This window comes from Sphaerodactylus townsendi, linkage group LG03, assembly GCF_021028975.2.
Source record: "Sphaerodactylus townsendi isolate TG3544 linkage group LG03, MPM_Stown_v2.3, whole genome shotgun sequence".
Taxonomy (NCBI): domain Eukaryota; kingdom Metazoa; phylum Chordata; class Lepidosauria; order Squamata; family Sphaerodactylidae; genus Sphaerodactylus; species Sphaerodactylus townsendi.
In genome coordinates, this window is record NC_059427.1 from 42164584 (window position 1) to 42179759 (window position 15176).

General features: G+C 40.0%; 1 protein-coding gene across 4 annotated transcripts in view; it reads left to right on the forward strand.

Annotated features, from left to right (window-relative positions):
- Positions 1-15176, forward strand: part of ITPR1 (inositol 1,4,5-trisphosphate receptor type 1) — a 149165-nt gene that overhangs the window by 12636 nt on the left and 121353 nt on the right. For all 4 annotated transcript variants that reach the window (XM_048488192.1, XM_048488195.1, XM_048488193.1 and 1 more), the window contains 9 exons: positions 1276-1330; positions 2240-2405; positions 2502-2672; positions 5305-5370; positions 6400-6537; positions 8082-8207; positions 8894-9094; positions 9717-9968; positions 12203-12328. In XM_048488192.1, coding sequence (XP_048344149.1) covers positions 1276-1330; positions 2240-2405; positions 2502-2672; positions 5305-5370; positions 6400-6537; positions 8082-8207; positions 8894-9094; positions 9717-9968; positions 12203-12328 — 1301 coding nt within the window. The remainder of the gene's footprint in view (positions 1-1275; positions 1331-2239; positions 2406-2501; positions 2673-5304; positions 5371-6399; positions 6538-8081; positions 8208-8893; positions 9095-9716; positions 9969-12202; positions 12329-15176) is intronic.

Consider the following 15176-nt stretch of genomic DNA (forward strand, 5'->3'; position numbering starts at 1 on the left):
ATCAGTTTGCAATAGGAGACCAGTGATCCTGCAGTGCTTGGCATGGTAGTATTAAGGCTGGAATAGGACCCTTATGATCTCTTATTTGGTTCTAGGCAGGACACAAAAGGAACTGGTCACAGTTGTACATTTCATAGATATATTTTGGGCATATATGCATGCCAAAAATATATCTATGGCTTTGCTATTTTAAGGACAACAGAGGCACCTTAATGATTAATATAACTTCTGTTTGTTTCCGTAGTAATGTCCAAAGGGGAAACACTCAGGTCCCTCACAAAGGGGATTGGGTGGGATATAAATCCGATAGAGAGAGAGAGAGAGAGAGAGAGAGAGAGAGAGAGAGAGAGAGAGAACAAGCTGGGGCTTCTTGAAAACATCTGGAACTCATGTAGTCTCAGTGTGGAAAAGACACACAAGTTCTTTTTGGACACTACATAAAAAGCACACATAGGAATTACTTTGGTAGCTTCTTCATTCTCTGGTGCTGTAACATGTCTAAAGCCAACCTTGATATCTTTTGTCAGTTGTGGTAATATGCTGTTTCATCTTCCTCAAATCCTCATAGAAAAGTGCTACAAGTTAGGTGTTAAATTTGTTGCCTCCTCTCCAAACTGCTCCCTGTTCTTTACAACCAAACATCGTTCCATTATTGAAACCATGGTGGTTTCAGAGTCTGCCATATGTATTTTAAAATTATATATCCCATTGCTATTAGTTTGAAATCACTTTATTGAATGTTTTGCATAAGAATATTGAACTTGCATTCAAATTCTGCATGTAGATAATTATCTTATTAAAATAATACGTGCAATGTTTTGCTTATTGCTGTATATTTTTTCAGACTGACTATTTTATGACAATGATACTATTTCAGCCGGACGACCTGCAATCTTTGTCTAAATTTTTTTTTCCGGTTTTCACATCTCTGCAGTTATGAGATCTAGACTTTTTAAATATTATATTATAATTTAGGGAAATTAGCATCATTGGTCAAAACTATTCTATTAGACAGCTGCCCTTGCTATAGAAATTGAGCAAACTGGATTGAATTGGCTCCACTTGCAGAATTCATATTATGCATTTAGAGTAGGAAAAGAACTTTTTTTGAATCTTACGTCTTTCCTGGAGATTTGCTTTGACTTTCAGCTGAAGATTCACCTAATCCACTTATCAAGTAGAAAACAGTGATAGATTTTGCCATAGCCAGTTTATTATTCATTGATTTAACTGTTTTACAGCCACACCTACAGCCCATTTGTTTTTCCTTTACAGGAGCTCTTGACTTTGAACATATTGAAGAACAAGCGGAGGGCATATTTGGAGGCAGGAAAGTATTTCTTAAGCTGCAGCATTTTGATTCAGTCTGAGCCAAATGTGTAAAACTTCTGGAGAGCTGCAATCCACATAGTTCTTCAGGGGATCAAACCCCCTGTACTGATCATGAAGACATTTGCAAATCAAGACTTGGAAGTGGTTAAAAAATTATGTTTGTTGAGACCCCTTCTTCCAAGAGTGGGCAGGGTGAGGAGGGGAAGGAATTTTATTGTTAGCACAAGGATAGTGCTATCCCAGATAAGGTTCTGTAGTACACTGGCCTGATTCACATGTTTTGAGAACTATTCCTATCTTGCTTTTCACGCCTTAAAACAACTTAAGCAGAGTAGATTTGTACATGCCATAAATGGTGGATGAGAGAAGGACCTTTCTAGTGATTACAAAGATTTTGTAATCTTTTTGATGGAGAACCTAGGAGTGGTCTGAAACAGGAAAAAAATAAATTGGTATTTTTAAAACAGGCTTTATAAACTTTCTTGTGGTAATAATTGTTAAGTTAAAAAATAGGAGGTGGAATGGTAATGAGTAATTGGTGTTGCTTTTCAGTTAATAAATGAATTTATGATTTCCATTATATTCAGAGTTTATTACTGTTTTTTTAAAAAAGCCATTCTCTCATTCCCCTTTTCGATTAACATAATACTAAGGCTGATTCCGCATGGGCCAAAAACAGCGGTGTAAAAATGGTGTGAAGGTGTTCAAAGGTTTAAAACGGTGTAAAAGTGTTTATACTGTTTTCACACTGTTTTCACACCGCTGTTTTTGGCCCATGCGGAATCAGCCTTAGCCATATTTGTAACCGTCTCTAGTTTTTCTCCTAACGCCAGACAAACCAGTTAGGGAACGTTCTTTAACTTTGAAAATCTCTGTTAACTCTCTTGTCCTACTTTCTTTTCCTTAGTGAAGAGAATACACCACTAGATTTGGATGATCATGGCGGCAGAACGTTCCTTAGAGTATTGCTCCATTTAACAATGCATGATTATCCTCCGCTGGTATCTGGAGCACTTCAGCTACTCTTCAGGCATTTTAGTCAGAGACAAGAAGTCCTTCAAGCCTTTAAGCAGGTAAATGTCTTTTCCTTAAATCCACCCCCATTTTCCCTGTGCTTTCATTCTAACTGCAAGTGTGTTATGCAACTAATGGGTTGAAATTCATATAAGGTTCAACTACTTGTTACCAGCCAAGATGTTGACAACTACAAGCAGATAAAACAAGATTTGGATCAGCTAAGATCTATTGTGGAAAAATCAGAGCTGTGGGTATACAAAGGCCAGGGACCGGATGAGGCAATGGATGTGGCAGTGGGAGAAAATGAACATAAGAAGAAGGAGGTAAGAAGTGCTTTTTGTCTTGATTACTAGAACTGATATATCATAGTGGATGTGAGCGTGAACTAAGATCTGGGAGGTCTCCAGTTAAAAACTCACCTCAACTGATGAGGTGATGGCTTTAGACAAACCAGGCCTTTCAACATTGCTTTCTCATTGCCTGCCCTGTCACTGTCTGCAATACCAGAATACTAAATATTCTGGTAGTTTTCAGGACTCTTGTAAGGATGGCTGAGATAATTAATATAGTGTGCTTTAACAACTTGGGGGGAAAAACATGGTCTTGAACACCACTGGCTGGTGTTCTACCAATTTGTTTATGAAACATGAAGTTTTGTCAAGTTCCTCTTTGTTCTTGCAGCTCTTTCCACACTTAGACCTGTTTTGCAAGCACAGCTTACCACAGTTTTCCCCAGTGGTCAAACCTTGTGTCTTGGAAACGTTTTCTGTGAAATCATTCTGCCCACCTCCTCCACACCCACCCTCCCTCCCTCTCTCCCTCCCTCCCTCCTTCCCTTTCATTTTGGTTTTTTTCTCTCTTGTCTCTTCAGTTGCTTTTGTTCCACTTGCTAATGCTGAAAACTTATTATAGCTTCCCTTGGGCTAACTCTGAGGATAGGCCTCCATTTTGTAATACTGAGGAAAGCACTTTAAGAGTTCTGTGGTGGCCTCCACTTCACTATGGCATGGCAGAGAAGGGGCTTTGCCTTCCCACGTGCCATTTTTTCTGACTCCAAATGGCACCAGGATATAAAGGGTTACTCCAGAAATAGAGACTGACTTTTGAAGCCTTCTGATTTGTGTACAGTTATTAGTCTTCAGTTGTCTGTGTGTCCAAATTATGACCTTGGTGGAATCTTTCCAATACTGCTTAAGGGGCTAGGCAGGATTTGACATATACAGAGGAACTGGGAGTTGATCTCTCCCATATTGTTTCTTCCCATTTGATAGGATCCCCCTATCTCTGGTGAGCATCTATCCATCAACCAAAATTTTCACTGGAGCTTGGTGATGATAATCCGTAGCATTCTTTGCTTCATTCTCTTCTTCCCAATTGTCACCTCTTACTAATTTTCCTCACTGCCTCTCCTATATCCTCTCTGTTTCTTGTTCATTATTAATATGTTTAAAACATTTCTGTCCCGCCTCATCTTCTCAAACTTGAAAATGTGGGCATCCTAGTCAGCTGTTGTGGCTGGTCAGTTTGTAGATGGTGAACAGGTTGTTCTACAACTTGCTCACCTAACAAAAGTGGTAGGCGACTCCTGACATGCGTGTGGTATGCCCAGACCATTTTGCTATACAAGCAGGACTGTTTCTCCATCCAAGCAATCGAGTGGAGCACTGGAGATGCTGGAGGCATTGACAGGGCCAGTGAAGTCACAGAAGGCTAGTGTCTTGACAGAGCCACCCCCTGAGGCAGTGGGACTGAAGTTGGGTTTTGCTTTCTCCAGTGTGTCTGACTGAATTCAATCCTCGGGATCTTTCACCCTCCTCCTTGTTTGCTGGCACATCATCTCTACATTTGAATGACGCATTGTTTTTAGAACTTGGGCATAACTTTCCCACTGTACAACCTTTGATGTGTCATTCATGAATGTGGAACAGGTTGGCATTATTGCCTCTCAGACTTATTTCGTTAATTACCAGGCAAATATTAATTCAAACTTGTAGGATATTCGAAAATGCAGCCATTGGATTGAGGAGATCTCTGCATTGGCCATTCATGAAAAAATGTCATATATACAGATGTACAGTGAAGAGTTTATTTTTCCATCTGGGCTAACTGTGAAGCAATTTTTCCATAACCATTATTTTAAAAATATTTCATTCACAGCCTCTGAAGAAAATGTTTACGTGTTAATACTAAAAGATTGTGCACAGCTTCCTTAGAGTGATAATCACTTTAGATATTCCTTCTTCATCCCTTTTCCCCTTTCTCTCTTTTTAAAATATACCCTCATATTCCATATTTGAAAGATTCTTCTTTTCTCCCTTTGCAGGAGTATGTGCTCCTTTGTTCAATAATTTAAGGGGAGGAACTAAAACATTTATTTAAAAAGAAGGTAGAACTCCTGAAGCCTTTCTGTAAGAAGTTTTCTGCTACGTTATCCAACTCTTCTTGCTCTAAAACCTGATTCAGTCCTCTTTGTTCTATTCATCATGATATTCACCCACTCTGTTTGACTCAGCCACCACCTCCTCCATTATCCCCACTAGACTTCCGTCTAGAATAAGTCTGGTAATGCAGAAAGAACAAATATGTGTGTGTGAATAGCATGACTACCACACATCAAAAAAGTGTAAGCAACAGTAGTAAGGCCCCCAGACTTTTATGTAAGTTGTTGCTCTTGTGCAGCACTAGCCGTTAGCTAACATGCCAAAATTTTTTGATAATGCAATATATGAATGACGAAAATCTGAGCGAGTTCATTATGAAAATATCAATGTTAATTTACCTTTTATAAAACTGAACGTTGATTTTTTTTTTAAACTAAGCCTTGGTAGAGCTTTTACAATTCTGGTGCTTGTGAGAAATAGCTGTTTGGTTGTTCAAGTTTTTTTGGCGTTATGAATTACCTCCAAAATTTAGGAAATAAATGTAATCAATTAATCCATCTTGCTTGCCCCCTAGGAAGGCCACAGCAAATCCCGGAAACCTGAAAGCACTAGTAGCTATAATTACAGGGTTGTAAAAGAGGTAAGATTCGTCTCTTTCCCCCTGCCTGATTTCCTATGCTCTTTTTTTCTTCTATGGCTTGAGGAATGTCCTGTGAGATTGTCCACAAGGACAGAGGAACATTCCCTGTCTGATAGAAGATGACAGCACAGCCCCTTGTGGACCTATGTGCACTAGCTAGTTTTTAGTTCAGCAGCAATTTAGAGACCAACAAGATTTTCAGAGTGTGAGCCAACCAAGGGAGCTTTGACTCTTGAAAGCTTATAACCTGATAAACTTGTTGGTCTGTAAGATGCTACTGGGCTCGAATCTAGCTGTTCTACAGCAGACCCAACGTGGCTATCCTCTGAAACATGTGTTTACTGGAGCGTCTGAAAAATTTGCTGGATCACAGCATCTAACTAGAGGTTGGAGTGGGATCATTAATTATAATTATAGGAAGGTCATAATTTAAATGCAATCTAAATGTGATAAATAGTAATAAAGGCCATCGCTTGATTAAGTAGATTTTAAGACTCAGAAAGAAACTGGATAACAAAATCATCAGTGCAAAGTTTTCCTTTCGTTTTTATAAAGATGGAAAAAAATTAATACGCCACATGAACATTTTCACAGACTAAGAGTATTCACGTTAGCTGTGCTCGTAGGTTCATTGCAGAGTTGTGTGTGTTTTGCTTCTTCCGTTCCCACTAGAAAATCCACATTTTGCACCCAGGAAAATTGAGTTCTGTGACGTATGTAAGTGAGTGAAGCAACCAGGCATTGTTGATATGCTTGTCATGGCATCCTTAAAAGAGAACTTGCTTTCCTGAAAATGGAAGTTGAGATTCATTACTCACTTCCAGTTTCTGTGTTTTCGTGGTTCGTTGATGAAATGCGCACAGCCCTGATACCATTGCTATGTCAGTTGCATACTTAGTAGCATATGAAGTAGTAGTAAAGTCTATTCAATGTCATTCTGTCATCCCTTGAGGAAAAAGAGGTTTTCTCCAACATTTGAATAAAAGCATCCAAATGTCGTAATGTTCTCAAACAAATATGTCTTTGCAGATTTTGCTTCGGCTTAGCAAGCTTTGCGTCCAAGAGAGCATCGTGGTCAGGAAAAGCCGGAAGCAGCAGCAGAGGTTACTTCGAAACATGGGAGCTCACACTGTGGTTCTAGAGCTCTTACAGATCCCGTATGAGAAAGTAAGATTTGTATGCAGCTGTTCCTTTAATGAATTTGTAAAGTATCTTTAGGTCTTCCTTCTTACAAGTTATATTGTACATCAAGATTCAGTGGTTTACCCGCCCTCCTTTACAACTCTATCTTTCTCACTGTGCCAGGAGTTGCCACTGCTGACGTCTGGGTCAGCCTCACTGAGCACAGAGATGCAACTGCTGAGGCAACTTCCTACATTTTTTCTTGCCCCCAACTGGCCTTACTGTCAACAGAAGCTCTGAGAAGGGGTCTCAAAAGCAGGCCAACTCCATGAGGGAAATCAGCCCCAATGCTTCTCATCTCCACTACAGGCCTCTCAGCATTGGTTGATCATGTCACAGGACTCTTGGTGCCAGTCAGTGATGTCATCATCTGGCACTGGAACCGCAACAAGGAAGGAAAGGCCCCTGCAGACATTGCCAGGCTACCTAGCAAACTCATTGTCCAAAGCCCCTGACCACTAAGCCAGTGCAATGTGGGAGGAAACAAGAAGGGGCTATGCCTAGTAAGGATTCCAGGGAGACCCTAACCCTATAAAAGGGGAGGGAAAGGATAGACCAGGTGGTTTAGTTGCTGGTGGAAGCTGGGACCTCACCCATGAGACCAAGTATTGGTCCAACCAGAATCAAGATGTGGGGGTAAGGATACTCACCAGCATGTAAATGGGGCTCCATGGCCAGGCCAGGGAGAAATGTGATTGAGATACTGAGCTTGAAAAAAGTGAGCCTGGGAGGGGAAAGAGGGTGGTTCTAGGCACAGCAACCCTTGCCTCCAGCTCCTTACTCTGAAGACTGGGGAGGCCCATGGTTTGAGGACACAATGACTGAGGGATGGAGATCAAGTGCTGTTGGAGGAGGAGCCTCACAACCACTTAACCAAACTATTATTTGTTAGATGCTTGCTGTAATAACTTAATTCATCAATTACCTATCAAATTCTTGTGCACATTTTTAGAGCATAGATCCCCAAATTTTATTACTTTGGAAGTAAACATGGAACTGTTGAAATAGTACAGAACAAATAATACAGAACAAAATGGTTTATTTGGAAGCATTCTTTTTCATTGAAGTCTTATGGACTGTCAAGCCAATCTGTTTAAGAATCCCCAGGAGAAGCAGTAGGAGAACCAAAATGCCACATGGGATCCCAAAAGGGTCAAAGAACTCTCACTGGAGGGTCATCAGTTTCTCTGGGATCAGAGTTATCGCACTGGACCACCTTTCCACCCGTTTCCACAATTGTTGGATCCAAAGTGATGAAAATGGTAGCCAGGAATTCAGGAGGAAATTGTAATGACACATATTGTAGCTGTCTGCTTGAACAATTATGAACATCCCAGTGCCTTGAAAAATAGTTTGTCCTTTGACTACTGCAGGCTTGTAGATAGAAAAACTGATATTTAGCCCTTCGTTGGCCTATTTGTGCCATGTGACTCCTTTCACCTAAACCTGCTACCAAGCCAGTTGGTTTTAGCTCAGTCTGAGGCTTCTGTATTCTTAACCCTTGGGAAATGTCTGTGTTGTAATTACAGGCTGAGGATACAAGGATGCAGGAGATCATGAAACTTGCTCACGAGTTTCTGCAAAACTTCTGTGCTGGCAATCAACAGAATCAGGCCTTGCTGCACAAACATATAAATCTGTTTCTTAACCCTGGGGTAAGAAATTATTTATTAATTGTATTTTTAGAGAGTAGAGAAAAGTACTCCCTTCTTTTTTATTGTTTGCCTCTTTTTTGATGCAAGGCTTTTTTTCATTCTTTTACTGTTGGGAAACCCTTAAAAGTTAGAAAGATGGAGGCATATACATGAGGTCTACAAAACTTGTGATCTGCCACATATAACCATGCATTATTATCCACATGCTAAGTCTCCTGTACTTCCTGATTGTCTAGAATCTCAAATATGGAAGGGAAAGGAGCATCAAGTACCTATATCCATGGTGGTGAACCTTTGGCACTCCAGATGTTATGGACTACAATTCCCATCATCCCCTGATGGGAATTGTAGTCCATAACATCTGGAGTGCCAAAGGTTTGCCACCACTGACCTATATGCCCATGACTTGTGTTTGGTTTCATGAATCGAAAGTTGTGTATGTTTCTTGTCCATCTTTCTAAGGGAAGAGAAAGTCCAAGAAGCTGAAGTCTGTGAAAGAAAACATCCTCAAAGGCCACTGTCAGAGTTTTTGACATTCTCATATTCTCGATTTTTGAGTACCAAAATCCTGAATCAGCAAAATTGTTTTCAAGGATTTTTGTTGCTTTTAATGTTGTAGTTCTGCAGATATCTGGATTCTCTGAAGCTCTGATTATTTGGATGATGATTTCTGTCCCTTTCCATAGATCTTGGAGGCGGTGACAATGCAGCATATCTTCATGAATAATTTCCAGCTTTGCAGTGAGATTAACGAGCGGGTGGTTCAGCACTTCGTGCACTGTATTGAAACCCATGGAAGGAATGTCCAATACATAAAGTTCCTACAGACAATAGTCAAGGCTGAGGGAAAGTTCATTAAGAAGTGTCAGGATATGGTCATGGCTGAGGTGAGAAGGCTGTGCTTTCCTAGAATGCTAAGGGTGTGGAGAACCTTGATTGTGTGCTAAACCGCTTTGAGCCCAGCCTTGGCAGGGGCGGGCAGGGAATTAGATCTAGTAAAATAAAAATAAAATATAGTGCCGAACTGTTAGCATTACACAGCTGTTCAGATTGAATATGCTATGAGTAGGTTTGTAGCAAATGGCTTCAAGTATTTTAAAAATAAAGGGTGAGCAACTCAGTAACAGCTCAGAAAAAGGGTTCTAAATTGCTGGTCTGCTGGCTCAAATACATTCAAGCCAAAGATTTCTATCATTGGTGAATTGCTTCACAAGTATCTCTATAGGTCAGTGTTCAATATAGTGTGTGTGTGGGTGGGGGGGGGAGAGCACATTACTTTCTATGCTTTGGTCATAAAAAACGCTGGACGCCATGGTCAGATCACCTGCCATATTTGGTGGTTGAATCATGAGATGGGAATGATGTAGCATATTGTACACAGAAAGTGTTTTAGAAATTATGACTAGCAGTCCATAGAAGGGGTGATGCATTCTGCATGTATGCCAAAGTACCAGCCTGGTTTTGCAAAGCTGCTATTTTGATGGAATCAAAGCACTATTCTCTTGGCAGCTTGTCAATGCGGGAGAAGATGTCCTTGTGTTCTACAACGACAGAGCCTCTTTCCAAACACTTGTGCAGATGATGAGATCTGAGCGGGACAGGATGGATGAGAACAGCTCTCTGATGTATCATATCCATTTAGTGGAGCTGTTGGCTGTCTGCACTGAGGGCAAAAATGTCTACACGGAAATCAAGTGCAATTCCCTCCTCCCTTTAGATGATATTGTTAGAGTTGTAACCCATGAAGACTGTATACCTGAGGTAAGAGGCCATACTGGTTAGTGCTGTTTGGGAAAAAGCATGTTTCTGGAGGTTGTGCAATAATAAGAACTAGATGAATAAACAAGATGGAAATTTTTTCTTTAGCTTTGCTACAGAACAGGTAGTCATTCCCTCCTGTGTGCGTACGGGCGCCAACATGGATGAATGTTTATAACTCTGATTGATTATCTGATAACCATAATGCGTGGGGTACCAAAGATTAGTTCATTGGAACATTACAGGTTCATCAGTTGAATATAAGAAAGGAGCAGAGCATCATGGCAGAAACCAATCCTGTGGTAACTTTTATGAAAAGATGGCGGCATCATCTGCTTGAAATATTAGTGTTAAAATGAAAGGGTAGTTCAAACTTAGCTGGTTCCTTAAAATGATACACAGCTGGGATTCAAATTTGACTTGGGGCTGGTACAGACATAATGGTGTTATGAATCAAGAACACATCCCTGCAGTCAGTACTTCCATTTCCATAATTATAGCTAAGCACTTTGCATCATGGTAGGCCCTACAGTTTGCTCATCAGAGATCCCCTTAAATCAGGGTTTGAAACCATGGCTTGAAGTGGCTACCAGATCCTGGATTAAGGTAAAAGCTGGTTTGTCTTAACCACAGTTAACTTTGATGATGGTTTTTGAGAACCACAGCAAAAAAAAAGGGCATGTTTCTGAGAATGGCTTCATACATAATCATGACTGACTGGAAGCTAACATGATGTCTACGTTGAAATGTGCTACCTCAAGAAGATAATTTCAGGGTGTAGAACTGGTGATCAGTTTCTGTAGTCCCTTGTGGTCTTGCCCCTACAGTGGACATCTAACTTTAAAATGTTGTGACTCCTGTCCTATATGAACATAAAGCAGGATCAAATGATGGCTTTGTGTGTTGATTGACTTTGACTAGACTAGAGCATGAAAAAGGCAACAGGCATGGTTTAGCTTATTTTCGTGTAATCTGTATCTAGATTATCAGCTCCACTACATCTTCATTTCATTTTTTTCAATCTTGTATTATTCCTCTAAAGGGTGGCATTTTGCTGTATGTGAGTGATTTGTGGATTCCACACAGCATAAATGTAACATCTTTAGGACATTATGAAAAGATCAATTTTTGCATTTTGTGTTCCCACAGCGCAGGAGAACACAAGTGTTGCCAGCCAAAATGGAACTTTCCCCCCACCTCCTGCACAGAGCTCTTCTCAGAGCACACCATTTTGTGTGCTGCAGCAGATTCTCCATGACGATTTCCCGTAGAGGTTTCCACTGCTTGAATCTCATCCATTTACTATTTCACTGTAAAAAGTAGGTGAATAAAGTTTGTGTTGGCTAACCATCCCGTGCACAAGTTGTTTGTCCTTTTTGTTTTGTTTTGAGGGGGATGTCTGCGAAGCTATGGCAACACAAATATTCACACAGTGCAGCTTCTCTTATCGTGTCATCGTAGCTTCGCAGACATCCCCCTCAAAACAAACAAAAAAAGGAGAACAACATGTGCGCAAGATCACCAGGCAAAACAAACTTTATTCATCTACTTTTTACATTGAAATAGCAAATGGATGAGCTGCAAGCAGAGTGAACCTCCATGGGAAGTCTCATGGGAGAATCTGCTGGAGCACACAAAATGGCAGGCACAAGTGGTGGAAATGAAAGTAAGGGGTTTGGGCAGGAGAAAAAAAAGTGTTTTCTGTCTGCTTGTGTTCGCTCAGGACATGTCTTTAACCTGGGTTTGGGGGAAAGATCGTTAGTTAAACTATTGTTGAAAAACCCAGGTTGAGAGGAATATAACAGGCTGAATTTGTTTGGGGGAAGAATGCTGTGTGAAGTTATTTCCCAAAACACCTTTTATAATGTCCTAAAGTTGCTATATTTGTGCTATGTGGAACCCACCTGCATTAAGTGCCATGAAATCGTTTCAGACTCACGGTTACATTTTGCTTTTTTCCTGTCAAAAATGTTTGTCTAACTTAAAAGATAGTTAAGCATCAATGCTGATTATTTTAATATTGTGCTGAATCATAGCAGTGTTCTTTAAATTTCTGCCATTTGCACTATCAGATATATTCTAAATGCAGACATTCATCCAATTCACTGTGAATTTATGTCTCCAAAAGATAGCAATTAAGTTTATTGAAAGTGAAATGAAATAGCTGGTTCATGTCAAATTTATCTCAGCTACTTTAATAAAACGTGGAGGGGTATGTTTGTCTTTTTCACCTACAGGTTAAAATTGCCTATATCAATTTCCTGAATCATTGCTACGTAGACACAGAAGTTGAAATGAAAGAGATTTACACGAGCAATCACATGTGGAAGCTCTTTGAAAACTTCCTTGTTGACATTTGCAGGGTAAGAGTGTTTGTTTTACAGTATGCATGGCCTGAAACACATGAAAATTAATTAGTATTCATCTAATTATTAAGACAAGAAACAGTTTCTCTCATTACATATGAATGTTTGCCTACACTTGCAATTAATATTGTATGCCATTTGGCATATTTGCCATAAATATTGTTTGATTCAGTTGTAATGTGCATGGCCAGATCCAGCAATACACAGAATAAACATTTGTTTGTGTTCCTGACATGGCTACAGAACCACCATTCCTGACACCTAATATCTTCCCTGCACCGAAATCGCTACGATGACTAATTTTGCTGGGCTGTGGAATTTAAAAGCTTGCATAATATTTTGTGTCATTTTGGTTGGTTTTCATTACATGGGGGGAAGGGTTTCCTTTGGATCTGAATCTTTATATATTAATTGTTGCAGGAAGGCAACCATAGTGGTGACCTTGCATTAAGGATTCATCAGTGTTCTTATACTGCAAATACAGAGATGTATCATTGGTGCACCAATTGTGGCTTAATCATAAATACACTCCTAACTTTGTTTAATGTAAGGGCCAAAATTTCATTGTGTTTTTCCTTTCTGAATCAACTGGCTAGCCTTTCTGTCTCTGGTTGACATAGTTACATATAGTTATCTGTTAAGTAAGTGACTACAAGGGCCAAACTACATTACTTGCTAAGGGTTCAGTTGCCATTCTGCTTGCTCCTAACTGAGGTTTCCTAACATTCCAAATGTGTATGGGAGTCATTATGAAATGTAAAAGGGTAGGTCTTTGTTCTCCGATGTTACAGTGGGAAGTGGTAGAGATCACACTATACCTTGGGAATTTTTAAACTTCAGGCAGAGCTGGATGCTGTCTCATTTTCCTTGGACATGAATAGGGTTACAGGAGCTGCTGATTTTGCACTGCTCCTTGCTCTGAGTTTCTTGTAATCTATAAAGCACTTAGCAAGCATGAAGGTGAGAAACAATGAGCCAGCATGGTGTAGTGGTTAAGAGCAGGTGCACTCTAATCTAGAGAATCGGGTTTGATTCCCCACTCTGCCACTTGAGCTGTGGAGGCTTATCTGGGGAACTGGATTAGCCTGTGCACTCCAACACATGCCAGGTGGGTGACCTTGAGCTAGTCACAGTTCTTCAGAGCTCTCTCAGCCCCTCCTACCTCAGGGTGTTTGTTGCGAGGAGGGAAGGGAGAGGAGATTGTAAACTCCTTTGAGTCTCCTACAGGAGAGAAAGAGGGGATATAAATCCAAACTCCTCCTCCTCCTCCTCCTCCTCCTCCTCCTCCTTCTTTATTTCTTTCACTGTAAATTTTATGGGTTTCATACATTTGAATTTTGTGACTTAGTGGCTTAAGCAAACCTGTGTTTTTGGATTATCTGATTTAAACAACCTCTTTAAAAGAGAAAAAGTTTATCACATGGAGCTCCCAGAGGCCACTCATCCAGGTTATTGGTCAAGTCTCCACCTTTTTACCTCTGCACTAAGCAGTCCTAGCTGTTTCCATGCCATTCACTGAGCCCACATTCACTGGGTTAACATCTTTGTCCTTTTGGCAGGTTACTTAAGATTCCAATTATTCTCCATTGTGGAACTTGATTGGTTAGTGATTGATTTAGAATCTGTCTGGCTTCTGAGTTATAACTTGTCTGGCATCCAAAGTATCTCTACTTTTCATAATTAGGAATCCTTCATCTGTGCCATGTCATGCAATGGTGGCATTATAGTACTATTAAGCTTTATATCACATTATTATTTGGCGATATAGTATAATTGGGCCTGGAATGAGGCAAGAGAATGGGCTGTACCATTTCAGAATGAAAGTGGGGGTTGTATTTTTTTTTTATTTCCTCATGTATAAACTCCCGAGAAGATCACAGCAGGGAGAAAGGTTCCAGGCTAGCCCCTGTTCGTTTATTATTTTTTAAAAATATCCTGCTCTCAGCATGAAGGTTCTCAGGGTGGCTCACAACAAAAAATATAATATAATTAATTTATATATATATTTAGCCCACCCTATACCTGAAGGTCTCAGACGGGTGATAGCATGAGATAAAAGTAATAAAATACCGATAAACCTAAAAACAATTAAAATATATAACAATAAAACTTACCATAAAACTTATTTAAAATACATAAAACCTATTAAAACCTATCAAAATTCACAAAACTGGTTAAAATTTACAAAAAACCCACTTGGAAATTCATAAAACCTACTTTAAAATTGTATTGTCGAAGGCTTTCACGGCCATCTTACTTTAAAATTACCAGAAGAGAGAAACCATCTGTTCAGCCAAAGGCCAGGGAAAATAGGAGTGTCTGTAGTAGCTTTTAAAATGAATATGAAGAAGATGGATTGCCTTTCACATTCTGAGCTAATTTGTTGTTTTCAGGGGGTTATTATGGTAGGGACATATTACCAATAATATAAATCCATCATCTGAAGCCTGAAATGACATACTCCATCCTATGACCTTATTTTGCTACATGGATGGATCAGGCCTCAGTCCAAGTGATAAAGCAGGAATAAACAGAGAGGGGTAGTCAAATGAAGTCTTCCAATGAAAACGGTTTTGCCAGGCTAAAGAAAGTAGGATGAAGAACTCTCCAAGAGGTGAAATTGCAATGTGTTCCTTGTAGTTTCTAACAATCCTTGGGTTGCAGGGGAGGATGCTTGAGCTGTCATCCTGATAGGATAGAAGACTGTCTTACAAAGAAACCAAACCAGGATAAGCAGATAGTGATAGTGGCCAGAATGCCTTTCCCCAGCTTCCACTGGTGAGCCAGTTGCAGTCTTGTCCACTGTGGTACATGCCCTGCTGGCATCTAGGTTAGACTACTACAA